General features: G+C 52.1%; 1 protein-coding gene across 1 annotated transcript in view; it reads left to right on the top strand.

Moving 5' to 3' along the window:
• The window catches only part of apc (APC regulator of WNT signaling pathway), a 46,522-nt gene that overhangs the window by 2,211 nt on the left and 19,311 nt on the right, over positions 1 to 25,000 (top strand). The window contains 9 exon segments of the mRNA XM_055159861.1: positions 9,345 to 9,491; positions 12,165 to 12,249; positions 12,628 to 12,976; positions 13,340 to 13,448; positions 15,951 to 16,064; positions 17,029 to 17,091; positions 17,836 to 17,874; positions 17,954 to 18,037; positions 19,519 to 20,041. Of these exon segments, the coding sequence (XP_055015836.1) occupies positions 9,363 to 9,491; positions 12,165 to 12,249; positions 12,628 to 12,976; positions 13,340 to 13,448; positions 15,951 to 16,064; positions 17,029 to 17,091; positions 17,836 to 17,874; positions 17,954 to 18,037; positions 19,519 to 20,041 (1,495 nt within the window). The 5' untranslated portion in view covers positions 9,345 to 9,362.

The following is a 25,000-nucleotide window of genomic DNA, read 5'->3' as shown; positions in this document are numbered from 1 at the left end:
TGTGTGTTTGTGTGTGTGTGTGTGTGTGTGTGTGTGTGTGTGTGTGTGTGTCGTGTGTGTGTGTGTGTGTGTGTGTGTGTGTGTGTGTGTGTGTGTGTGTGTGTGTGTGTGTGTGTGTGTGTGTGTTGTGTGTGTGTGTGTGTGTTGTGTGTGTGTGTGTGTGTGTGTATGTGTGTGTGTGTGTGTGTGTGTGTGTGTGTGTGTGTGTGTGTGTGTTTGTGTGTGTTGTGTGTGTGTGTGTGTTGTGTGTGTGTGTGTGTGTGTGTGTGTGTGTGTGTGTTGTTGTGTGTGTGTGTGTGTGTGTGTGTGTGTGTGTGTGTGTGTGTGTGTGTGTGTGTGTGTGTGTGTGTGTGTGTGTGTGTGTGTGTGTGTGTGTGTGTGTGTTGTGTGTGTGTGTGTGTGTGTGTGTGTGTGTGTGTGTGTTGTGTGTGTGTGTGTGTGTGTGTGTGTGTGTGTTGTGTGTGTGTGTGTGTGTGTGTGTGTGTGTTGTGTGTGTGTGTGTGTGTGTGTGTGTGTGTTGTGTGTGTGTGTGTGTGTGTTGTGTGTGTGTGTGTGTGTGTGTGTGTGTGTGTGTGTGTGTGTGTGTTGTGTGTGTGTGTGTTGTGTGTTTGTGTGTGTGTGTGTGTGTGTTGTGTGTGTTGTGTGTGTGTGTGTGTTTGATGAGGGGAGAAGATTCACAATCGTTTCATGGGACCTACGTTTTTAGCTGAACCGTCCAGAATGTGCTTCTCTTTAGGTTTAGTCCTGGTCTAGTCCTGGTTTAGTCCTGGTTTAGTTCTGGTTTAGTTCTGGTTTAGTCCTGGTTTAGTCCTGGTTCAGACCAAAATGTGCTTCTCTCTTTTAGAGTGATAAACTGATAATTTGATTGTTCCTGTTCCGCTTTGGGTCTGGTCTCTGGTCTCTGGTCTGTTCTCTGGTCTGGCTGGTCTCTGGTCTGGTCTCTGGTCTGGTCTGGTCTCTGGTCTCTGGTCTCTGGTCTCTGGTCTCTGGTCTCTGGTCTCTGGTCTTGGTCTCTGGTCTGGTGTCTTTGTCTCTGGTCTCTGGTCTCTGTCTCTGTCTCTGGTCTTGGTCTCTGGTCTTCTGGTCTGTCTCTGGTCTGGTCTCTGGGTCTGATCTCTGGTCTCTGGTCTCTGGTCTGGTCTCTGGTCTGGTCTCTGGTCTCTGGTCTCTGGTCTCTGGTCTGTCTCTGATCTCTGGTCTCTGGTCTCTGGTCTGGTCTCTGGTCTCTGTCTCTGGTCTCTGGTCTCTGGTCTCTGGTCTGGTCTCTGGTCTCTGGTCTCTGGTCTCTGGTCTGGTCTCTGGTCTCTGTCTCTGTCTGGTCTCTGGTCTCTGGTCTGGTCTTTGGTCTCTGGTCTGGTCTCTGTCCTCTGGTCTGGTCTGGTCTCTGGTCTGGTCTGGTCTGGTCTCTGGTCTCTGGTCTGGGTCTGGTCTCTGGTCTGGTCTCTGGTCTGGTCTGGTCTGGTCTCTGGTCTCTGTCTCTGGTCTCTGGTCTCTCTGGTCTCTGGTCTCTGGTCTGGTCTGGTCTCTGGTCTGGTCTCTGGTCTCTGGTCTCTGGTCTGGTCTCTGGTCTCTGTCTGTCTGGTCTCTGGTCTGGTCTCTGGTCTCTGGTCTCTGGTCTCTGTCTCTCTGTCTCTGTCTCTGGTCTCTGGTCTCTGGTCTCTGGTCTCTGGTCTCTGGTCTCTGGTCTCTGGTCTCTGGTCTCTGGTCTGGTCTCTGGTCTCTGGTCTCTGGTCGGTCTTCTGGTCTCTGGTCTGGTCTCTGGTCTCTGGTCTGGTCTTTGTCTCTGGTCTCTGGTCTCTGGTCTCTGGTCTCTGGTCTGGTCTGGTCTGGTCTGGTCTCTCTGGTCTCTGGTCTCTGGTCTCTGGTCTCTGGTCTCTGGTCTCTGGTCTCTGGTGGTCTCTGGTCTCTGGTCTCTGGTCTGGTCTTTGGTCTCTGGTCTGGTCTCTGGTCTGGTCTCTGGTCTGGTCTCTGGTCTCTGGTCTCTGGTCTGGTCTCTGGTCTCTGGTCTGGTCTCTGGTCTGGTCTTCTGGTCTGGTCTCTGGTCTCTGGTCTCTGGTCTGTGTTTAATCTTAATCCTGATTAAAGAGTCTAAAGATCCAAGAGCTTTAAACAGATCCACAGGAAAACTGGTTTAGTCCTGGTTTAGTCCCAGTTTAGTCCTGGTTTAGTCTCTGGTTTAGTCCTGGTTTAGTTCTGGTTCAGTCCTGGTTTAGTCTCTGGGTTAGACCTGGTTCAGTCTTGGTTTAGTCTCTGGTTTAGTCTCTGGTTTAGTCCTGGTTTAGTCCTGGTTTAGTTCTGGTTTAGTTCTGGTTTAGTCCTGGTTTAGTCTTGATTTAGTCTCTGGTTTAGTCCTGGTTCAATTCTGGTTTAGTCCTGGTTCAATTCTGGTTTAGTCCTGGTTTAGTCCTGGTTCAATTCTGGTTTAGTCTTGGTTTAGTCTCTGGGTTAGACTTGGTTCAGTCGTGGTGTGAGGCAGGTTTGGAGCCCCTCCCCCTGCCTCTCCTCTTATTGGCTGTGTCAGGTCACATGACTGCTCCTCTGCTCTGTGATTGGCTGTGTCAGGTCACATGACTCCTGTGCCGTGCTCTGTTCTGTCTCACAGACGACAGCGATGGGGTGAGTGCTGCTTCCATTTTCCTCTTTTACCCCGTCTGCCCCTGCCCCGCACCCGCCCCCGCACCTGCCCCGCACCTGCCCTCGCACCCTCACCAGCGGGCGGCGGGGGCACGGCGCGCGGCGGGAGGGCGTCAGGGCATTGGGGCGGGGGCAGGATCTGGGCCGCGGCGCCGCACACACAAAAGCACCGCGGTGATGGAGGGAGACACATCACAAAAGGAAACAGGACGCAAAGGACGAAGGACGGACGGAGACAAAGAGAGGACAGAGAGGGGGAGGAAGAGGAGGGAGGAGGAGGAGGAGGAGGAGGAGGAAGAGCAGGATGACAGGAGGAGAGGGAGAGGAAGAGGAGGAGGAGGAGGATGTAGAAAATGGCCGCTGTTCAGCACTGATGAGCTGCAGCAGGAGAGAGGCTTTACTCATCAACCTGCCTCAGCTGCTTTAGACTTGGTCCTGGTCCTGGTCCTGGTCTGGTCCTGGTCTTTTGTGTGTCAGTGTTTTGTGGTGTTGAATACAAACCACAGACTGGTTCAGTGGACTCTCTCATAACCCATTTAAATCCAGGCCCTGGTCCTTTTTAGTCCTGTTTTAGTCCTGGTTTGGTCCTGTTTTAGTCCTGGTTGAGTCTTCTGTTTTAGTCCTGGTTTAGTCCTGGTTTAGTCCTGGTTCAGTCCTGGTTCAGTCTCCTGTTTTAGTCCTGGCCTGGTCCTGTTTTAGTCCTGTTTTATTCCTGGTTTAGTCCTGGTTTGGTCCTGTTTTAGTCCTGGTTCAGTCTCCTGGTTTAGTCCTGGTTTAATCCTGGTCTGGTTCTGGTCTGGTTCTGGTTTAGTCCTGGTCTGGTTCTGGTCTGTGGCTCTGAGTAGATGACTGTAAATATCAGGGCTGTGCAAAAATATGGAAATATCGATATATCGTATGGTTTAATGTGACTGTCGATATCGTGGGCTGCCCTGTCGATATATCGTATGGTTTAATGTGACAGTGTTGATATCGTGGGCTGCCCTGTCGATATATCGTATGGTTTAATGTGACTGTCGATATCGTGGGCTGCCCTGTCGATATATCGTATGGTTTAATGTGACAGTGTTGATATCGTGGGCTGCCCTGTCGATATATCGTATGGTTTAATGTGACAGTGTTGATATCGTGGGCTGCCCTGTCGATATATCGTATGGTTTAATGTGACTGTCGATATCGTGGGCTGCCCTGTCGATATATCGTATGGTTTAATGTGACAGTGTTGATATCGTGGGCTGCCCTGTCGATATATCGTATGGTTTAATGTGACAGTGTTGATATCGTGGGCTGCCGTGTCGATATCGTATGGTTTAATGTGACTGTCGATATCGTGGGCTGCCTGTCGATATAGCGTATGGTTTAATGTGACTGTCGATATCGTGGGCTGCCCTGTCGATATATCGTATGGTTTAATGTGACAGTGTGATATCGTGGCTGCCCGTCGATATATCGTATGGTTTAATGTGACAGTGTTGATATCGTGGGCTGCCCTGTCGATATATCGTATGGTTAATGTGACAGTGATATCGTGGGCTGCCCTGTCGATATATCGTATGGTTTAATGTGACAGTGTTGATATCGTGGGCTGCCCTGTCGATATATCGTATGGTTTAATGTGACTGTCGATATCGTGGGCTGCCCTGTCGATATATCGTATGGTTTAATGTGACAGTGTTGATATATCGTGGGCTGCCCTGTCGATATATCGTATGGTTTAATGTGACAGTGTTGATATCGTGGGCTGCCGTGTCGATACGTATGGTTTAATGTGACAGTGTGATATCGTGGGCTGCCCTGTCGATATATCGTATGGTTTAATGTGACAGTGTTGATATCGTGGGCTGCCGTGTCGATATAGCGTATGGTTTAATGTGACTGTCGATATCGTGGGCTGCCCTGTCGATATATCGTATGGTTTAATGTGACAGTGTTGATATCGTGGGCTGCCCTGTCGATATATCGTATGGTTTAATGTGACTGTCGATATCGTGGGCTGCCCTGTCGATATATCGTATGGTTTAATGTGACAGTGTTGATATCGTGGGCTGCCCTGTCGATATATCGTATGGTTTAATGTGACAGTGTTGATATCGTGGGCTGCCCTGTCGATATATCGTATGGTTTAATGTGACAGTGTTGATATCGTGGGCTGCCCTGTCGATATATCGTATGGTTTAATGTGACAGTGTTGATATCGTGGGCTGCCGTGTCGATATATCGTGGAGTATTTTATGGTTTAGTTTTGTGGTTTTGTTTTGGAAACTTGTTTGTGCGACACTTTTGAACTTTGAACTTTTGAAGAGGTTAAACAAACACACGATTCAGACTTTTTATTTTATCGAACTGAACGTGCACAGTATCGATAAGTATCGTATCGACAACTGAATCTACCAGCCCTAGAAACGATATCTCCTGACAGGATTAGACCTGACCTGGTTCTGACCCGGTTCTGGTGTGGTTCTGACCCGGTTCTGGTGTGGTTCTGACCCAGTTCTGGTGTGGTTCTGACCCGGTTCTGGTGTGGTTCTGGTGTGGTTCTGACCCGGTTCTGGTGTGGTTCTGACCCAGTTCTGGTGTGGTTCTGACCCGGTTCTGTCGTGGTTCTGGTGTGGTTCTGACCCGGTTCTGGTGTGGTTCTGGTGTGTTGCAGGTCTGAGGAGCAGGGGTCATGGTTCTGTCGTGGTTCTGTCGTGGTTCTGTCGTGGTTCTGTTGTGGTTCTGTTGTGGTTCTGGTGTGGTTCTGGTGTGGTTCTGGTGTGTTTGCAGGTCTGAGGAGCAGGGGTCGTGGTTCTGTCGTGGTTCTGGTGTGGTTCTGACCCGGTTCTGGTGTGGTTCTGGTGTGTTGCAGGTCTGAGGAGCAGGGGTCATGGTTCTGTCGTGGTTCTGGTGTGGTTCTGGTGTGGTTCTGACCCGGTTCTGGTGTGGTTCTGGTGTGTTGCAGGTCTGAGGAGCAGGGGTCGTGGTTCTGTCGTGGTTCGTTGTGGTTCTGACCCGGTTCTGGTGTGGTTCTGGTGTGTTGCAGGTCTGAGGAGCAGGGGTCGTGGTTCTGTCGTGGTTCTGGTGTGGTTCTGGTGTGGTTCTGACCCGGTTTTCTGGTGTGGTTCTGGTGTGTTGCAGGTCTGAGGAGCAGGGGTCGTGGTTCTGTCGTGGTTCTGGTGTGGTTCTGACCCGGTTCTGGTGTGGTTCTGGTGTGTTGCAGGTCTGAGGAGCAGGGGTCATGGTTCTGTCGTGGTTCTGGTGTGGTTCTGTGTGTGGTTCAGACCGGTTCTGGTGTGGTTCTGGTGTGTTGCAGGTCTGAGGAGCAGGGGTCATGGTTCTGTCGTGGTTCTGGTGTGGTTCTGACCCGGTTCTGGTGTGGTTCTGGTGTGTTGCAGGTCTGAGGAGCAGGGGTCATGGTTCTGTCGTGGTTCTGTTGTGGTTCTGGTGTGGTTCTGGTGTGTGTTGCAGGTCTGAGGAGCAGGGGTCGTGGTTCTGTCGTGGTTCTGTCGTGGTTCTGTCGTGGTTCTGTCGTGGTTCTGGTGTGGTTCTGACCCGGTTCTGGTGTGGTTCTGGTGTGTTGCAGGTCTGAGGAGCAGGGGTCATGGTTCTGTCGTGGTTCTGTCGTGGTTCTGTTTGTGGTTCTGTTGTGGTTCTGTCGTGGTTCTGTTGTGGTTCTGGTGTGGTTCTGGTGTGTTGCAGGTCTGAGGAGCAGGGGTCATGGTTCTGTCGTGGTTCTGTTGTGGTTCTGACCCGGTTCTGGTGTGGTTCTGGTGTGTTGCAGGTCTGAGGAGCAGGGGTCATGGTTCTGTCGTGGTTCTGTCGTGGTTCTGTTGTGTTCTGTCGTGGTTCTGTCGTGGTTCTGTCGTGGTTCTGTTGTGGTTCTGGTGTGTTGCAGGTCTGAGGAGCAGGGGTCGTGGTTCTGTCATGGTTCTGGTGTGGTTCTGACCCGGTTCTGGTGTGGTTCTGGTGTGTTGCAGGTCTGAGGAGCAGGGGTCATGGTTCTGTCGTGGTTCTGTCGTGGTTCTGTTGTGGTTCTGTTGTGGTTCTGGTGTGGTTCTGGTGTGGTTCTGGTGTGTTGCAGGTCTGAGGAGCAGGGGTCGTGGTTCTGTCGTGGTTCTGGTGTGGTTCTGACCCGGTTCTGGTGTGGTTCTGGTGTGTTGCAGGTCTGAGGAGCAGGGGTCATGGTTCTGTCGTGGTTCTGGTGTGGTTCTGTTGTGGTTCTGACCCGGTTCTGGTGTGGTTCTGGTGTGTTGCAGGTCTGAGGAGCAGGGGTCGTGGTTCTGTCGTGGTTCTGTTGTGGTTCTGACCCGGTTCTAGTGTGGTTCTGGTGTGTTGCAGGTCTGAGGAGCAGGGGTCGTGGTTCTGTCGTGGTTCTGGTGTGGTTCTGGTGTGGTTCTGACCCGGTTCTGGTGTGGTTCTGGTGTGTTGCAGGTCTGAGGAGCAGGGGTCGTGGTTCTGTCGTGGTTCTGGTGTGGTTCTGACCCGGTTCTGGTGTGGTTCTGGTGTGTTGCAGGTCTGAGGAGCAGGGGTCATGGTTCTGTCGTGGTTCTGGTGTGGTTCTGTTTGTGGTTCAGAGCCGGTTCTGGTGTGGTTCTGGTGTGTTTGCAGGTCTGAGGAGCAGGGGTCATGGTTCTGTCGTGGTTCTGGTGTGGTTCTGACCCGGTTCTGGTGTGGTTCTGGTGTGTTGCAGGTCTGAGGAGCAGGGGTCATGGTTCTGTCGTGGTTCTGTTGTGGTTCTGGTGTGGTTCTGGTGTGTTGCAGGTCTGAGGAGCAGGGGTCGTGGTTCTGTCGTGGTTCTGTCGTGGTTCTGTCGTGGTTCTGGTGTGGTTCTGACCCGGTTCTGGTGTGGTTCTGGTGTGTTGCAGGTCTGAGGAGCAGGGGTCATGGTTCTGTCGTGGTTCTGTCGTGGGTTCTGTTGTGGTTCTGTTGTGGTTCTGTCGTGGTTCTGTTGTGGTTCTGGTGTGGTTCTGGTGTGTGTTGCAGGTCTGAGGAGCAGGGGTCATGGTTTCTGTCGTGGTTCTGTTGTGGTTCTGACCCGGTTCTGGTGTGGTTCTGGTGTGTTGCAGGTCTGAGGAGCAGGGGTCATGGTTCTGTCGTGGTTCTGTCGTGGTTTCTGTCGTGGTTCTGTCGTGGTTCTGGTTCTGTTGTGGTTCTGGTGTGTTGCAGGTCTGAGGAGCAGGGGTCGTGGTTCTGTCATGGTTCTGGTGTGGTTCTGACCCGGTTCTGGTGTGGTTCTGGTGTGTTGCAGGTCTGAGGAGCAGGGGTCGTGGTTCTGGTGTGGTTCTGTGTGTGGTTCTGACCCGGTTCTGGTGTGGTTCTGGTGTGTTGCAGGTCTGAGGAGCAGGGGTCGTGGTTTCTGTCGTGGTTCTGGTGTGTGGTTCTGACCCGGTTCTGTTGTGGTTCTGGTGTGTTGCAGGTCTGAGGAGCAGGGGTCATGGTTCTTTCGTGGTTCTGTTGTGGTTCTGGTGTGTGGTTCTGGTGTGTTGCAGGTCTGAGGAGCAGGGGTCGTGGTTCTGGTCGTGGTTCTGGTGTGGTTCTGGTGTGGTTTCTGACCCGGTTCTGGTGTGGTTCTGGTGTGTTGCAGGTCTGAGGAGCAGGGGTCATGGTTCTGTCGTGGTTCTGTTGTGGTTCTGGTGTGGTTCTGGTGTGTTGCAGGTCTGAGGAGCAGGGGTCGTGGTTCTGTCGTGGTTCTGGGTGCGGTTTCTGACCCGGTTCTGGTGTGTTGCAGGTCTGAGGAGCAGGGGTCATGGTTCTGTCGTGGTTCTGGTGTGGTTCTGACCCGGTTCTGGTGTGTTGCAGGTCTGAGGAGCAGGGGTCATGGTTCTGTCGTGGTTCTGTTGTGGTTCTGACCGGTTCTGGTGTGGTTCTGGTGTGTTGCAGGTCTGAGGAGCAGGGTCATGGTTCTGTCGTGGTTCTGTCGTGGTTCTGTCGTGGTTCTGTTGTGGTTCTGTCGTGGTTCTGGTGTGGTTCTGACCCGGTTCTGGTGTGGTTCTGGTGTGTTGCAGGTCTGAGGAGCAGGGGTCATGGTTCTGTCGTGGTTCTGGTGTGGTTCTGACCCGGTTCTGGTGTGTTGCAGGTCTGAGGAGGCAGGGGTCATGGTTCTGTCGTGGTTCTGTTGTGGTTCTTGACCCGGTTCTGGTGTGGTTCTGGTGTGTTGCAGGTCTGAGGAGCAGGGGTCATGGTTCTGTCGTGGTTCTGTTCGTGGTTCTGTCGTGGTTCTGTTGTGGTTCTGTCGTGGTTCTGGTGTGGTTCTGACCCGGTTCTGGTGTGTTGCAGGTCTGAGGAGCAGGGGTCGTGGTTCTGTCGTGGTTCTGGTGTGGTTCTGACCCGGTTCTGGTGTGGTTCTGTGTGTGTTGCAGGTCTGAGGAGCAGGGGTCGTGGTTCTGTTGTGGTTCTGGTGTGGTTCTGACCCGGTTCTGTCGTGGTTCTGGTGTGTTGCAGGTCTGAGGAGCAGGGGTCATGGTTCTGTCGTGGTTCTGTCGTGGTTCTGTCGTGGTTCTGGTGTGGTTCTGTCGTGGTTCTGGTGTGGTTCTGACCCGGTTCTGGTGTGGTTCTGGTGTGTTGCAGGTCTGAGGAGCAGGGGTCATGGTTCTGTCGTGGTTCTGGTGTGGTTCTGACCCGGTTCTGGTGTGGTTCTGGTGTGTTGCAGGTCTGAGGAGCAGGGGTCATGGTTCTGTCGTGGTTCTGGTGTGGTTCTGACCCGGTTCTGGTGTGGTTCTGGTGTGTTGCAGGTCTGAGGAGCAGGGGTCATGGCGTCCTATGACCAGCTGCTGAGGCAGGTGGAGGTGCTGAAGATGGAGAACTCCACCCTGAGACAAGAGCTGCAGGACAACTCCACCCACCTGAGCAAACTCGAGTCCGAGGCCTCCAACATGAAGGTACCACTGGACCTGGACCCGGACCTGGACCCGGACCCGGACCTGCTCCAGACGCTCTGTTCCACCTCATGATGTCATCAAGTGAACAGCTCCTTTTCTCTTTAGTTGAGTCAAGATCAACGACTCCACGACTGAAACGATCCAGATGATTCTAGTGAAGGTGAAGTGTGGAGTTTAAAAACACACTGGAGCACTTCCTGTATCACCACATGATGACATCACGAGGTGGAAAGAGCAGAGGATTATGGGACATGGAGTCTCAGGATAAATGACATTAGAACAAAGATTCCAACAGTCTCCTCTCTCCTTGTCTCCTTTACTCGTCTCCTCTCTCCTTGCCTCCTTTACTCGTCTCCTCTCTCCCTATTTCCTCATCTCCTCTCCTTGTCTCCTTTCCTCTCTTCTCTCTCCCTATTTTCTTGTCTCCTCTCTCCTTGTCTCCTTTCCTCTCTTCTCTCTCCTTATTTCCTCGTCTCCTCTCTCCTTGTCTCCTTTCCTCTCTTCTCTCTCCTTATTTCCTCGTCTCCTCTCTCCTTGTCTCCTTTCCTCTTTTCTCTCTCCTCATTTCCTCGTCTCCTCTCTCCTTGTCTCCTTTCCTTTCTTCTCTCTCCTTTCCTCGTCTCCTCTCTCCTTGTCTCCTTTCCTCTCTTCTCTCTCCTTATTTCCTCGTCTCCTCTCTCCTTGTCTCCTTTCCTCTCTTCTCTCTCCTCATTTCCTCGTCTCCTCGTGTCCTTGTCTCCTTTTCTCGTCTCCTGTCTCCTCTGATGTGAGTGGACAGTCCCTCGTCTCCTTCCCTCCTTCCCCGTCAGTCACATGACCTCGTCTCCGTGGTCATGTGACTCTTGGCGTTTCTATAAATAGCTCCTGATCTTTCGTCCAATCCGGCGCCTCTCCTCAAACGCAGCCTCGTGATTGGTCCTCCTCTTCTCTCCGTCTTTTCTCGTCATCCCTCTTTCCTTTCGTCTTTTGTTTCTGTTTATTTTATGACTTTATTCCCATTGGTGGATCCCGCTGGGTTAGTCCCGCCCCTTATTGTCCCGCTTCCTGTCCATCACTTCCTGGTTGTTTCCTGTTTCCTGTTGTTGTGGACATGTCTGTGTTGGAGCGCTGCCGTCTGATCGTGGTGAGACGCGCGCTTTAAAACTCCTCTTCCTCTCCTCTTCGTCTTCCTCTCTCTTCCTCTCGTCTTCGTCTCTCGTCTTCCTCTCGTCTTCCGTCTTCCTCTCGTCTTCCTCTCGTCTTCGTCTTCCTCTCGTTTTCGTCTTCCTCTCCTCTTCTCTCCTCTTCCTCTCGTCTTCCTCTCGTCTTCGTCTTCCTCTCGTCTTCGTCTTCCTCTCGTCTTCGTCTTCCTCTCTTCTTCTCTCGTCTTCCTCTCGTCTTCGTCTTCCTCTCCTCTTCCTCTCGTCTTCGTCTTCGTCTTCCTCTCGTCTTCGTCTTCCTCTCCGTCTTCCTCTCGTTTTCGTCTTCGTCTTCCTCTCGTTTTCGTCTTCGTCTTCTCTCGTCTTCTCTTCCTCTTCCTCTCGTCTTCGTCTTCTCTCGTCGTCTTCTCTCTCTCGTCTTCGTCTTCGTCTTCTCTCTTTTCGTCTCTCGTCTTCGTCTCGTCTTCGTCTTCCTCTCGTCTTCTCTTCGTCTTCGTCTTCCTCTCGTCTTCTTCGTCTTCCTCTCGTTTCTCGTCTTCGTCTTCCTCTCGTCTTCGTCTCCTCTCGTCTCGTCTTCCTCTCGTCTTCGTCTTCCTCTCGTCTTTTCGTCTTCGTCTTCCTCTCGTCTTTCGTCTTCCTCTCGTCTTCGTCTTCGTCTTCCTCTCGTCTTCGTCTTCGTCTTCCTCTCGTCTTCGTCTTCCTCTCGTCTTCGTCTTCCTCTCGTTTTCGTCTTCGTCTTCCTCTCGTCTTCGTCTTCCTCTCCTCTTCCTCTCGTCTTCGTCTTCCTCTCGTCTTTCTCTCTCGTCTTCTCTCGTCTTCGTCTCTCGTCTTCCTCTTCGTCTTCGTCTTCGTCTTCGTCTTCTCTCTTCGTCTTCTCTCTCGTCTCTCGTCTTCTCTCGTCTTCCTCTCGTCTTCGTCTTCCTCTCGTCTCTCGTCTCTCGTCTCGTCTCTCTCGTCTTCGTCTTCCTCTCGTCGTCTTCGTCTTCCTCTCGTCTCTTCGTCTTCCTCTCGTCTTCTCTCGTCTCTCGTCTCGTCTTCGTCTTCTTCGTCTTCGTCTTCTCGTCTCGTCTTCTCTCGTCTTCGTCTTCCTCTCGTCTTCGTCTTCTCTCTCCGTCTTCCTCTCGTCTTCCTCTCGTCTTCCTCTCGTCTTCGTCTTCGTCTTCCTTCTCGTCTTCGTCTGTCTTCGTCTTCTCTCGTCTTCGTCTCCTCTCGTCTTCGTCTTCGTCTCTTGTCTTCGTCTTCCTCTCGTCTTCGTCTCTTCGTCTTCCTCTCGTCCTTCTCTTCGTCTCGTCTCTCTCTCGTCTTCGTCTTCCTCTCGTCTTCCTCTCGTCTTCGTCTTCCTCTCGTCTTCGTCTTCTTCGTCTTCGTCTTCTCTCTTCGTCTTCCTCTCGTCTTCGTCTTCCTCTCGTCTTCTTCTCTCGTCTTCGTCTTCCTCTCGTCTTCGTCTTCGTCTTCCTCTCGTCAGGTGTGTGTGAGGAGGAGGAGCGTCCCTCAGAGCAGAGGATCATGGGAGCTTTCTGTGTGTGTGTTTCAGGAAGTGCTGAAGCAGCTGCAGGGGACGATAGAAGAAGACACAGGAGACGGAGGAGGCTCCCACGAACTCATCGAGAGACTGAAAGGTGAAGAAGAAGAAGAGGAGGAGGAGGAGGAAGAGAGGAAGAGGAAGAGAGGGAGGGAGAGGAGAACAGGGCTGCAAACTTGTGACTGGAGCTGTGACTCGTCGACGATGTCGACTCTGAAAATACATGGGCATCTGTAGAGTGTGTGTAGGGTGCTATATTCCCCTATAGATCTGTGCTTTAGTGAGAACAGTCAGGTCTCATGGTCTCTTTTTGGGTCTCGGTCTGGGTCTCGGTCTGGTCTGGTCTGGGTCTCGGTCTTGGTCTGGGTCTTGGTCTGGGTCTCGGTCTTGGTCTGGTCTCGGTCTCGGTCTGGGTCTCGGTCTCGGTCTGGGTCTCGGTCTGGGTCTGGGTCTCACTGTGTGTTCTGTGTTCCAGAGATGAGCCTGGACCCTGCGGGGTTTAAGCCCAGGAGCAGGCCTCCTGTGCCCCCATCGTCCTCCTCCTCCTCGGCCTCTTCCTCTGGAGCTCCAGCCCAGCGCAGAGGAGCGCCCCCTGTGGACAGAGAGGGACACGACAGAGGAGCGCCCCCTGCGGGCAGAGAGGGACACGACAGAGGAGCGCCCCCTGCGGGCAGAGAGGGACACGACAGAGGAGCGCCCCCTGCGGGCAGAGAGGGACACGACAGAGGAGCGCCCCCTGCGGGCAGAGAGGGACACGACAGAGGAGCGCCCCCTGCGGGCAGAGAGGGACACGACAGAGCCCTGGAGGAGCTGGAGAAGGAGAGGTACAAACTGTTTCAAGTGACTCATCCAAGTTTATTTGATTTATTTGATTTGTTATTTAACCCTGAGTGTTTAAACATGACACAATAAATGTACAGGTCACATTTAACTCTCAACTCAGTGTCAAGAGTTCTGAACATTTACACCAACACCTACAGCCCCTCACCAGCAGAGGGCGCTAACCCCCCACGGATTTATTATAGATCTGTGAGTGTAGATTTGTTTTTGTGAGGGTAGATTTGTTTTTGTGAGTGTAGATTTGTGAGTGTAGTTTTGTGGGCACTGAGGCAGGGAGGCTCTCTGGTTGGTCTGTTATTAAGGTGTCTGCTCTCTGATTGGCTCTTGTCTCTGTCCGTCTCTCTCAGAGCGCTCCTATTGGCTGAGCTGGAGAAGGAGGAGAAGGAGAAGGACTGGTACTACGCCCAGCTCCAGAACCTGACCAAACGCATCGACAGCCTCCCGCTCACCGAAAACGTACGATACCACCCCCGACTCCACCCACAACCACACCCCCGACTCCACCCACAACCACACCCCCGACTCCACCCACACACCACCCACAACCACACCCCCGACTACACCACAACCACACCCCGACTCACCCACACCCACAACCACACCCCCGACACCACCCACAACACACCCCCCGACTACACCCACAACCACACCCCCGACTCCACCCACAACCACACCCCCGACTCCACACACACCCCGACTCCACACCACCCCGACTCCACAACCACACCCGACCCACCACAACCACCCCCCGACTCACACCCACACCCACAACCACACCCCCGACACCCACCACAACCACACCCCGACTCCACCCACAACCCACCCCGACTCCACCCACAACCACACCCTCGACTCCACCCACAACCACACCCCCGACTCCACCCACAACCACACCCCCGACTACACCCACAACCACACCCCCGACTCCACCCACACCCACAACCACACCCCCGACTACACCCACACCCACAACCACACCCCCGACTCCACCCACAACCACACCCACAACCACTGGCCTATAACCGACCCCTCACCCCACACCTCACCTGTGTGTGTGTTCATTATGTGTCGCACACAGCTTTGTGTGTGTGGTGTTGTTGTTTGTGCGTCTGTATGTGTTGTAGTTGTGCGTCTGTGTGTGTTGTCTGTGTGTGTTGTAGTTGTGCATCTATGTGTGTTGTAGTTGATTGTGCATCTGTGTGTGTTGTTGTAGTTGTGCGTCTGTGTGTGTGTTGTACGTCTGTGTGTGTGTTGTAGTTGATTGTGCGTCTGTGTGTGTAGTTGTGCGTCTGTGTGTGTTGTTGTAGTTGTGCGTCTGTGTGTGTGTTGTAGTTGTGCGTCTGTGTGTGTGTGTAGTTGTGCGTCTGTGTGTGTAGTTGTGCGTCTGTGTGTGTGTTGTAGTTGTGCGTCTGTGTGTGTGTTGTAGTTGATTGTGCGTCTGTGTGTGTGTTGTAGTTGATTGTGCGTCTGTGTGTGTGTTGTAGTTGATTGTGCGTCTGTGTGTGTAGTTGTGCGTCTGTGTGTGTTGTAGTTGTGCGTCTGTGTGTGTAGTTGTGCGTCTGTGTGTGTGTTGTTGTTGATTGTGCGTGTTTGTGTAGTTGTAGTTTGTGCGTGTTTGTGTTGTTGTAGTTGATTGTGCGTGTTTGTGTAGTTGTAGTTGATTGTGCGTCTGTGTGTAGTTGTAGTTGATTGTGCGTGTTTGTGTAGTTGTAGTTGATTGTGCGTGTTTGTGTTGTTGTAGTTGATTGTGCGTGTTTGTGTTGTTGTAGTTGATTGTGCGTGTGTGTGTAGTTGTAGTTGATTGTGCGTGTTTGTGTAGTTGTAGTTGATTGTGCGTGTTTGTGTTGTTGTAGTTGATTGTGCGTGTTTGTGTAGTTGTAGTTGATTGTGCGTGTTTGTGTAGTTGTAGTTGATTGTGCGTGTGTGTGTAGTTGTAGTTGATTGTGCGTGTTTGTGTTGTTGTAGTTGATTGTGCGTCTGTGTGTAGTTGTAGTTGATTGTGCGTGTTTGTGTTGTTGTAGTTGTGCGTGTTTGTGTAGTTGTAGTTGATTGTGCGTGTTTGTGTTGTTGTAGTTGATTGTGCGTCTGTGTGTAGTTGTAGTTGATTGTGCGTGTTTGTGTTGTTGTAGTTGTGCGTCTGTGTGTAGTTGTAGTTGATTGTGCGTGTTTGTGTTGTTGTTGTAGTTGTGCGTCTGTGTGTAGTTGTAGTTGATTGTGCGTGTTTGTGTTGTAGTTGTGCGTCTGTGTGTAGTTATAGTTGTGCGTGTTTGTGTTGTTGTAGTTGATTGTGCGTGTTTGTGTAGTTGTAGTTGATTGTGCGTGTTTGTGTTGTTGTAGTTGATTGTGCGTGTTTGTGTTGTTGTAGTTGATTGTGCATGTTTGTGTTGTTGTAGTTGTGCGTGTTTGTGTTGTTGTAGTTGTGCGTGTTTGTGTTGTTGTAGTTGATTGTGCGTGCGTCTGTGTGTAGTTGTAGTTGATTGTGCGTGTTTGTGTTGTAGTTGATTGTGCGTGTTTGTGTTGTAGTTGATTGTGCGTGTTTGTGTTGTTGTAGTTGATTGTGTGTCTTGTGTGTGTAGTTGTGTTGATGTGTTGTTGTGTTGTGTGTTGTGTTGTGCTGTCTGTGTGTAGTTGTAGTTGATTGTGCGTGTTTGTGTTGTTGTAGTTGATTGTGCGTCTGTGTGTAGTTGTAGTTGATTGTGCGTGTTTGTGTTGTTGTAGTTGATTGTGCGTGTTTGTGTTGTTGTAGTTGATTGTGCGTCTGTGTGTAGTTGTAGTTGATTGTGCGTGTTTGTGTTGTTGTAGTTGTGCGTCTGTGTGTAGTTGTAGTTGATTGTGCGTGTTTGTGTTGTTGTAGTTGTGCGTCTGTGTGTAGTTGTAGTTGATTGTGCGTGTTTGTGTTGTTGTAGTTGTGCGTCTGTGTGTAGTTGTAGTTGATTGTGCGTGTTTGTGTTGTTGTAGTTCACTCTTCAGACGGACATGAGTCGTCGACAGTTGGAGTTTGAAGCTCGTCAGATTCGTTCTGCCATGGAGGAACAACTGGGCTCCTGTCAGGAGATGGAGAGAAGAGCTCAGGTCTGTCTGCACCACCTGCACCACCTGCACCACCTGCACCACCTCACCTGCACCACCTGCACCACCTGCACCACCTGCACCACCTGCACCACCTGCACCACCTGCACCACCTATACCACCTGCACCACCTGCACCACCTGCACCACCTATACCACCTGCACCACCTATACCACCTGCACCACCTACCACCTAACCACCTATGCACCACCTGCACCACCTATACCACCTGCACCACCTGCACCACCTGCACCACCTGCACACCACCTATACCACCTGCACCACCTATACCACCTGCACCACCTGCACCACCTACCTACCACCACCTATACCACCTGCACCACCTATACCACCTGCACCACCTGCACCACCTACACACCACCTATACCACCTGCACCACCTATACACCTGCACCACCTATGCACCACCCTGCACCACCTGCACCACCACCTGCACCACCACACACCACCTATACCACCTGCACCACCTATACCACCTGCACCACCTATACCACCTGCACCACCTAATACCACCTGCACCACCACCTGCACCACCTATACCACCTGCACCACCTGCACCACCTGCACCACCTGCACCACCTGCATGCACCACCTGCACCACCTGCACCACCTGCACCACCTGCACCACCTGCACCACCTATACCACCTGCACCACCATACACACCACCTACACACCACACCACCTATACACCACCTATACCACCTGCACCACCTACCTACACCACCTACACCACCTGCACCTGCACCACCTATACCACCTGCACCACCTACACCACCTGCACCACCTATACCACCTGCACCACCTGCACCACCTGCACCACCTGCACCACCTACACACCACCTGCACCAACTACACACCACCTGCACCACCTGCACCACGTGGAGCAGGTGGAGCAGGTGGAGGTGGAGCAGAGGAGGGTTCAGTCTGACTTTTGTTTCTGTTTCAGGCTCGAGTCTCTCGGATCCAACAGATTGAGAAGGACATCCTCAAACTGGGCTCCAGGAACCAGGTACCCCTGACCTCCCTCGACCTCCCTGACCTCCCTAACTCCCCTGACCTCCCTCGACCTCCCTGACCTCCCTAACTCCCCTGACCTCCCTCGACCTCCCTGACCTCCCTAACTCCCTGACCTCCCTCGACCTCCTGACCTCCGTGACCCCCTGACCTCGACCTCCCTGACCTCCCTGACCCCCGACGACCTCCCTCGACCTCCCTGACCTCCCTAACTCCCTCGACCTCCCAAACTCCCCTGACCTCCCTGACCTCCCCCGACCTCACTAACTCCCTTGCCCTCCCTGACCTCCGTGACCCCCCTGACCTCTCTGACCTCCCTGACCTCCGTGACCCCCCTGACCTCTCTGACCTCCCTGAGCCCCCTGACCTCCCTCCCTCGACCTCCCTGACCCCCCTGACCTCCCTGACCCCCCTGACCTCCCTGACCCCCTTGACCTCCCTGACCCCCCTGACCTCCCTAACTCCCTAACTCCCCTGACCTCCCTGACCCCCCTGACCTCCCTGACCCCCCTGACCTCCCTGACCTCCCTGACCTCCCTGACCCCCTGACCTCCGTGACCCCCCTGACCCCCCTGACCTCCCTGACCTCCCTGACCCCCCGACCTCCCTGACTCCCCTGACCTCCCTGACTCCCCTGACCTCCCTGACCCCCCTGACCTCCCTGACCTCTGACCTGCGACCCTCCTGGACTGAAGCTCGTGTTTGTAGAAAAGTGTGAGTTTGCTGGTGTGTTTTTCAGGAGGGGCCTCAGGCAGAGCTGAGCGCTCCACCGTCTGCTGTGAGTCACTCGTCTTTCACACCTTTCACTCTGAAAACATAAATGACCTCTGACCTCTGATTGTCCTGACCTTCTGCAGAGCTCCAGCCGATTGGACCTGGACTCGGCCAATGACGGCGCTTACTCTGTGCCTCGACGAATCACCAGCCACCTGGGAACGAAGGTGAGAAATCCACTCGGTTCAGATGGTTGTGTGTTCTCCTGCAGATGGAGGTGGTGGAGGTTCAGATGGTTGTGTGTTCTCCTGCAGGTGGAGATGGTGGAGGTTCATATGGTTCAGATGGTTGTGTGTTCTCCTGCAGGTGGAGATGGTGGAGGTTCATATGGTTCAGATGGTTGTGTGTTCTCCTGAAGGTGGAGGTGGTGGAGGTTCAGATGGTTCAGATGGTTGTGTGTTCTCCTGCAGGTGGAGATGGTGGAGATGGTGGAAATGGTGGAGGTTCAGATGGTTGTGTGTTCTCCTGCAGGTGGACATGGTGGAGGTGGTGGAGGTTCAGATGGTTCAGATGGTTGTGTGTTCTCCTGCAGGTGGAGGTGGTGGAGGTTCAGATGGTTGTGTGTTCTCCTGCAGGTGGAGGTGGTGGAGGTTCATATGGTTCAGATGGTTCAGATGGTTGTGTGTTCTCCTGCAGGTGAAGATGGTGGAGATGGTGGAGGTTCAGATGGTTCAGATGGTTATGTGTTCTCCTGCAGGTGGAGATGGTGGAGGTTCAGATGGTTGTGTGTTCTCCTGCAGGTGGAGGTGGTGGAGGTTCAGATGGTTCAGATGGTTGTGTGTTCTCCTGCAGGTGGAGATGGTGGAGATGGTGGAGGTTCAGATGGTTGTGTGTTCTCCTGCAGGTGGAGATGGTGGAGGTTCAGATGGTTCAGATGGTTGTGTGTTCTCCTGCAGGTGGAGATGGTGGAGATGGTGGAGGTTCAGATGGTTCAGATGGTTGTGTGTTCTCCTGCAGGTGGAGGTGGTGGAGGTTCAGATGGTTGTGTGTTTTCCTGCAGGTGGAGGTGGTGGAGATGGAGGTTCAGATGGTTCAGATGGTTATGTGTTCTCCTGCAGGTGGAGATGGTGGAGGTTCAGATGGTTGTGTGTTCTCCTACAGGTGGAGGTGGTGGAGGTTCAGATGGTTCAGATGGTTGTGTGTTCTCCTGCAGGTGGAGATGGTGGAGATGGTGGAGGTTCAGATGGTTGTGTGTTCTCCTACAGGTGGAGATGGTGGAGGTTCAGATGGTTGTGTGTTCTCCTGCAGGTGGAGATGGTGGAGGTTCAGATGGTTCAGATGGTTGTGTGTTCTCCTGCAGGTGGAGGTGGTGGAGGTTCAGATGGTTCAGATGGTTGTGTGTTCTCCTGCAGGTGGAGATGGTGGAGATGGTGGAGGTTCAGATGGTTGTGTGTTCTCCTACAGGTGGAGATGGTGGAGATGGTGGAGGTTCAGATGGTTCAGATGGTTGTGTGTTCTCCTGCAGGTGGAGGTGGTGGAGGTTCAGATGGTTCAGATGGTTGTGTGTTCTCCTGCAGGTGGAGATGGTGGAGATGGTGGAGGTTCAGATGGTTGAGATGGTTGTGTGTTCTCCTACAGGTGGAGATGGTGGAGATGGTGGAGGTTCAGATGGTTCAGATGGTTGAGATGGTTGTGTGTTCTCCTACAGGTGGAGATGGTGTACAGTCTTCTGTCCATGTTGGGGACCCATGATAAGGACGACATGTCTCGGACTCTTCTGGCAATGTCCAGTTCTCAGGACTCGTGCATCGCCATGAGGCAGTCGGGCTGTTTACCTCTGCTCATCCAACTCCTCCACGGCAACGACAAGGACTCACTACTGCTCGGTATGACACCTCCACCCTCGCTACAACACCACCCCCGCAACAACACCACCGCAACACCACCACCACACCACCGCAACATCACCGCAACACCACCACAACACCACCCCCGCAACAACACCACCGCAACACCACCACAACACCACCACAACTCCACCGCCGCAACACCACCGCCGCAACAACACCACCGCAACACCACCGCAACATCACCGCCACAACACCACCGCCACAACAACACCACCGCCACACAACACCACCGCCACAACACCACCGCCACAACATCACCACCACAACACCACCACCACAACACCACCGCACACACCCACCACCGCAACACCACCACCACAACACCACCACCACAACACCACCACCGCAACACCACCACAACACCACCGCAACACCACAACACCACCCACACACCACCACAACACCACCACAACACTACTGCAACACACTGCAACACCACCACCACACAACACCACCCCCACAGCAACACCACCACCACACCACCACCACAACACCACCACCGCAACAGCACCGCAACACCACCACAACACTACTGCAACACCACCACCACCACAACACCACCCCCACAGCAACACCACCACCACAACACCACCACCGCAACACCACCACCGCAACACCACCCCCGCAACAACACCGCAACACCACCACCACACCACCACCGCAACACCACCACCACACCACCACCGCAACAACACCACCGCAACACCACCACATCACCGCAACAACACCACAACACCACCCCCACAACAACACCACCACAACACCACCCCCACAACACCACAATACCACCACCACAACACCACCCCCGCAACAACACCACCACCTCAACACCACAACACAGCACTAACTGTGTGGTGTTGTGCGCTCAAGTGTGTGTTGTGTAGAGCCCGACCGATATATCGGTTGGCCGATATTATCGGCTGGTATGGGCAACTTTAGGCATATCGGCTATTGGCCGATATGCTTGCTGATAGGGGCAGATATTTCCCGTGGCCATGTTACACCTCGTTATAAAGCTTAGACTCTCTACATTCTGTTCATTTAATCCAATTTACAGACAGATAAATGTCCTAATATGTGGCTCCACATCAGTATTTATCTACGGAGTCATTTGTCTGTGTGTGTCCATACTGTCCCTGAACACACCACAGAGTCGCGTCACTCACGTGTGTTTGTTTACACCTGCAGACACAGATCCAAACACTGAGATTATATTCTTTTTACGGACAATCGGTTTGAGTCTGGATTAAAAGGACATTTATTAGTGCAGATTTGTGATGTGAGGAGGAGCCTGTGTGAGCGGTGAGTGTTGGAAATATGTCGACTCTGAAGCTAGTTTTGGTCATTTGTTATGGGTTAGCTGCTGTAGCTCCCGCACATAAACAGACTGTTTTCTATTGGTCTGTTCTAAAGTGATTATATTGCTCGTATATTTGCTACTGGACCTGCACTGATATGTAAATGAGCTGTGAACAGACGTGTGAATTATGACATTTGTGTATATAATTAATTACCGCGGCGCGCACGTATTTATGGCTAAAGGCTAATAGCGCTACTTTCTTTACTAGTTATGGGTTCGTCGCCAACGAAATGACTCTTAGAACCGGCTCTTTGAAGGGAACGACGGGAGCCTGATCCTTATTGGGAGCCGTGTTTTCTCTTTCTCTCACTTTTTTTCTCTTCACGCCGCTTGATTCGTGGTATGACAGCGGCAGCGGCTCAAAACTAAACTTTGAGAAATTTGCGTGTACGTAGGATTAAAAAAAATTAAAAAAACAAGCATATTTGACTGTAGTTTAGCATAAAATAAATAAGTCCTGGTTTAGTCCTTTTTCAGTCCTGGTTTAGACCTGGTTCAGTCCTGATTCAGTCCTGCTTTAGACGTGCTTTAGACCTGCTTGCAACAAAACAATCTGAAGAGCCACTTGGGAGCCAAAAGAACCAGCAGCTTTTAGTGAGCCGAGCCAAAAGAGCCGGTTCTCTAAAAAGAACTGGAATAAACATCACTAGTGTCTAGAATGTGATGCAAAAATGCCATTAAGTCAAACTACTGTCTGTAAATATGATGTAAAGAGGCAGAAGAACAATAAATGTTTCCTAAATAAACCCAGTTTAAAATCCACCAGAGCCAAACCTAAGTTTTTTAAACAATTCAACATTTACAGTGAATTTTTACATCACTAAATATATCGGCGATTATATCGGCAGCTCCAACTCCCATTATATCGATTTCATATCGGCCACAGCAAAATCCATATCGGTCGGGCTCTAGTGTTGTGTGTTGTGTGTGTTGTTGTGCGCTCACGTGTGTGTTGTTGTGCGCTCACGTGTGTGTTGTGTGTTGTTGTGCGCTCACGTGTGTGTGTTGTGTGTTTGTTGTGTGCTTTGTGCGTCACGTTGTGTGTTGTGTGTGTTGTGTGGTGTTGTGTGTGTGTGTTGTGCGTGTTGTTGCGCTCACGTGTTGTGTGTGTTGTTGTGCGCTCAGTGTGTGTGTGTGTTTGTTGTGCGCTCACGTGTGTGTGTGTGTTGTGCGCTCACGTGTGTGTTGTGTGTGTGGTGTGCGTTGTGTGTGTTGTTGTGCGCTCACGTTGTGTGTGTTGTTGGTGCGCTGTGTGTGTGTGTTGTTGTGCGCTCGTGTGTGTTGTGTGTTGTGTGTGTTGTTGTGCGCTCACGTGTGTGTTGTGTGTGTTGTGTGTGTTGTTGTGCGCTCACGTGTGTTGTGTGTGTTGTGCGCTCACGTGTGTGTTGTGTGTGTGTTGTGCTCACGTGTGTGTGTTGTGCGCTCAGTGCTGTGTGTTGTTGTGTTGTGTGTGTGTGTTGTGCGCTCACGTGTGTGTGTGTGTGTGTGTGTGTGTTGTTGTGCGCTCACGTGTGTGTTGAGTGTGTTGTGTGGTGTTGTGCGCTCACGTGTGTGTTGTGTGTGTTGTTGTGCGCTCACGTGTGTGTTGTGTGTGTTGTTGTGCGCTCACGTGTGTGTTGTGTGTGTTGTTGTGCGCTCACGTGTGTGTGTGTGTGTTGTTGTGCACTCACGTGTGTGTCGTGTGTGTTGTTGTGCGCTCACGTGTGTGTTGTGTGTTGTTGTGCGCTCACGTGTGTGTTGTGTGTTGTTGTGCGCTCACGTGTGTGTGTGTGTGTTGTTGTGCGCTCACGTGTGTGTTGTGTTGTTGTGTGTTGTTGTGCGCTCACGTGTGTGTTGTGTGTTGTGCGCTCACGTGTGTGTTGTGTGTTGTTGTGCGCTCACGTGTGTTGTGTTGTGTTGTGTGTTGTTGTGCGCTCACGTGTGTGTTGTGTGTGTTGTGCGCTCACGTGTGTGTTGTGTGTGTTGTTGTGGGCTCACGTGTGTGTGTGTTGTGTGTTGTTGTGCGCTCACGTGTGTGTGTGTGTGTGTTGTTGTGCGCTCACGTGTGTGTTGTGTGTGTTGTTGTGCGCTCACGTGTGTGTGTGTGGTGTGTGTGTTGTGTGCTCAGTGTGTGTGTGTTGTTGTGTGCTCAGTGTGTGTTGTGTGTTGTTGTGCGCTCATGTGTGTGTTGTGTGTGTGTGTGTGTGTGTGTGTGTGTGTGTGCTCGTGTGTGTGTGTGTGTGTGTTGTGTGTGTTGTGTGTTGTGTGTTGTGTTGTTGTTGTTGTTGTGCGCTGTGTGTGTGTGTGTGTGTGTGGTGTGTGTGTGTGTGTTGTGCGCTGTGTGTGTGTTGTGCGTCACGTGTGTGTTGTTGTGCGCTCACGTGTGTGTGTGTGTGTTGTTGTGCGCTCACGTGTGTGTTGTGTGTGTGTTTGTGCGCTCACGTGTGTGTTGTGTGTGTTGTTGTGCGCTCACGTGTGTGTTGTGTGTGTTGTGTGTGTTTGTGCGCTCACGTGTGTGTCGTGTGTGTTGTGTGTGTTGTTGTGCGCTCACGTGTGTGTCGTGTGTGTTGTGTGTGTTGTTGTGCGCTCACGTGTGTGTTGTGTGTGTTGTTGTGCGCTCACGTGTGTGTTGTGTTGTTGTGCGCTCACGTGTGTGTTGTGTGTTGTTGTGCGCTCACGTGTGTGTTGTTGTGTTGTTGTGCGCTCACGTGTGTGTGTGTGTGTTGTGTGTTTGTGTGTGTGTGTGTGTGTGTGTGTGTGTGTGTGTGTTGTGTGTTGTTGTGCCTTCAGTGTGTGTTGTGTTGGTGTTGTGCGCTCACGTGTGTGTGTTGTGTGTTGTTGTGCGCTCACGCTGTGTTGTGTGTTGTGTTGTTGTGCGCTCACGTGTGTGTGTGTGTGTGTGTTGTTGTGCGCTCACGTGTGTGTTGTGTGTTGTGCGCTCAGTGTGTTGTTGTTGTGCGCTCACGTGTTGTGTTGTGTGTGTTGTGCTCACGCTCACGTGTGTGTGTGTGTTGTTGTGCGCTCACGTGTGTGTGTGTGTGTTGTGTGTGTTGTGTGTGTGCTCAGTTGTTGTGTGTGTTGTGTGTGTAGTGTGTGTTGTGTGTGTTGTTGTGCGCTCACGTGTGTGTTGTGTGTGTTGTGTGTGTTGTTGTGTGTGTTGTTGTGCGCTCGTGTGTGTGTGTGTGTGTTGTTGTGCGTTGTGTGTTGTGTGTGTTGTGTGGCGTGTGTGTTGTGTGTTGTGCGCGTTGTGTGTGTGTGTGTTGTGCGCTCCGTGTGTTGTGTGTGTTGTTGTGCGCTCACGTGTGTGTGTGTGTGTTGTGTGTGTTGTTGTGCGCTCACGTGTGTGTTGTGTGTGTGTTGTGTGTGTGTTGTTTGTGTGGTGTGTGTGTTGTGTGTGTGTGTTGTTGTGCGCCTCATGTGTGTGTTGTGTGTGTTGTTGTGCGCTCACGTGTGTGTGTGTGTGTGTTGTGTGCGTCACGTGTGTGTGTGTGTGTTGTTGTGCGCTCACGTGTGTGTTGTGTGTGTTGTTGTGTGTTCACGTGTGTGTGTGTTGTGTGTGTTGTGCGCTCACGTGTGTTGTTTGTGTGTGTTGTTGTGCGCTCACGTGTGTTGTGTGTGTTGTGTGTGTTGTTGTGGCTGTTGGTGTTGCTGTGTGTGTTGTTGTGTGTTGTTGTTCAGTTGTTGTGTGTGTTGTGTTGTTGTGTGTGTGTGTGTTGTGTGTGTGTGTGTGTGTGTGTTGTGTTGTTGTCGCTCACGTGTGTGTTGTGTGTGTTGTGTGTGTGTGTGTGTGTTGTTGTTGGTGTCACGTTGTTGTGTGGTTGTTGTGTGCTCACGTGTGTTGTTGTCGTGTGTGTGTGTGTGTTGTGTGTGTTTGTTGTGCACTCACGTGTGTGTGTGTTGTGTGTGTTGGTGTTGTGTGCTCACGTGTGTGTTGTGTGTTG

The sequence above is a fragment of the Boleophthalmus pectinirostris genome, unplaced genomic scaffold (assembly GCF_026225935.1).
Source record: "Boleophthalmus pectinirostris isolate CB_2022bp ecotype Guang Dong unplaced genomic scaffold, ASM2622593v1 HiC_scaffold_2825, whole genome shotgun sequence".
NCBI classification, from domain to species: Eukaryota; Metazoa; Chordata; class Actinopteri; order Gobiiformes; family Gobiidae; genus Boleophthalmus; species Boleophthalmus pectinirostris.
This window is presented reverse-complemented; position numbering and strand designations above follow the sequence as displayed.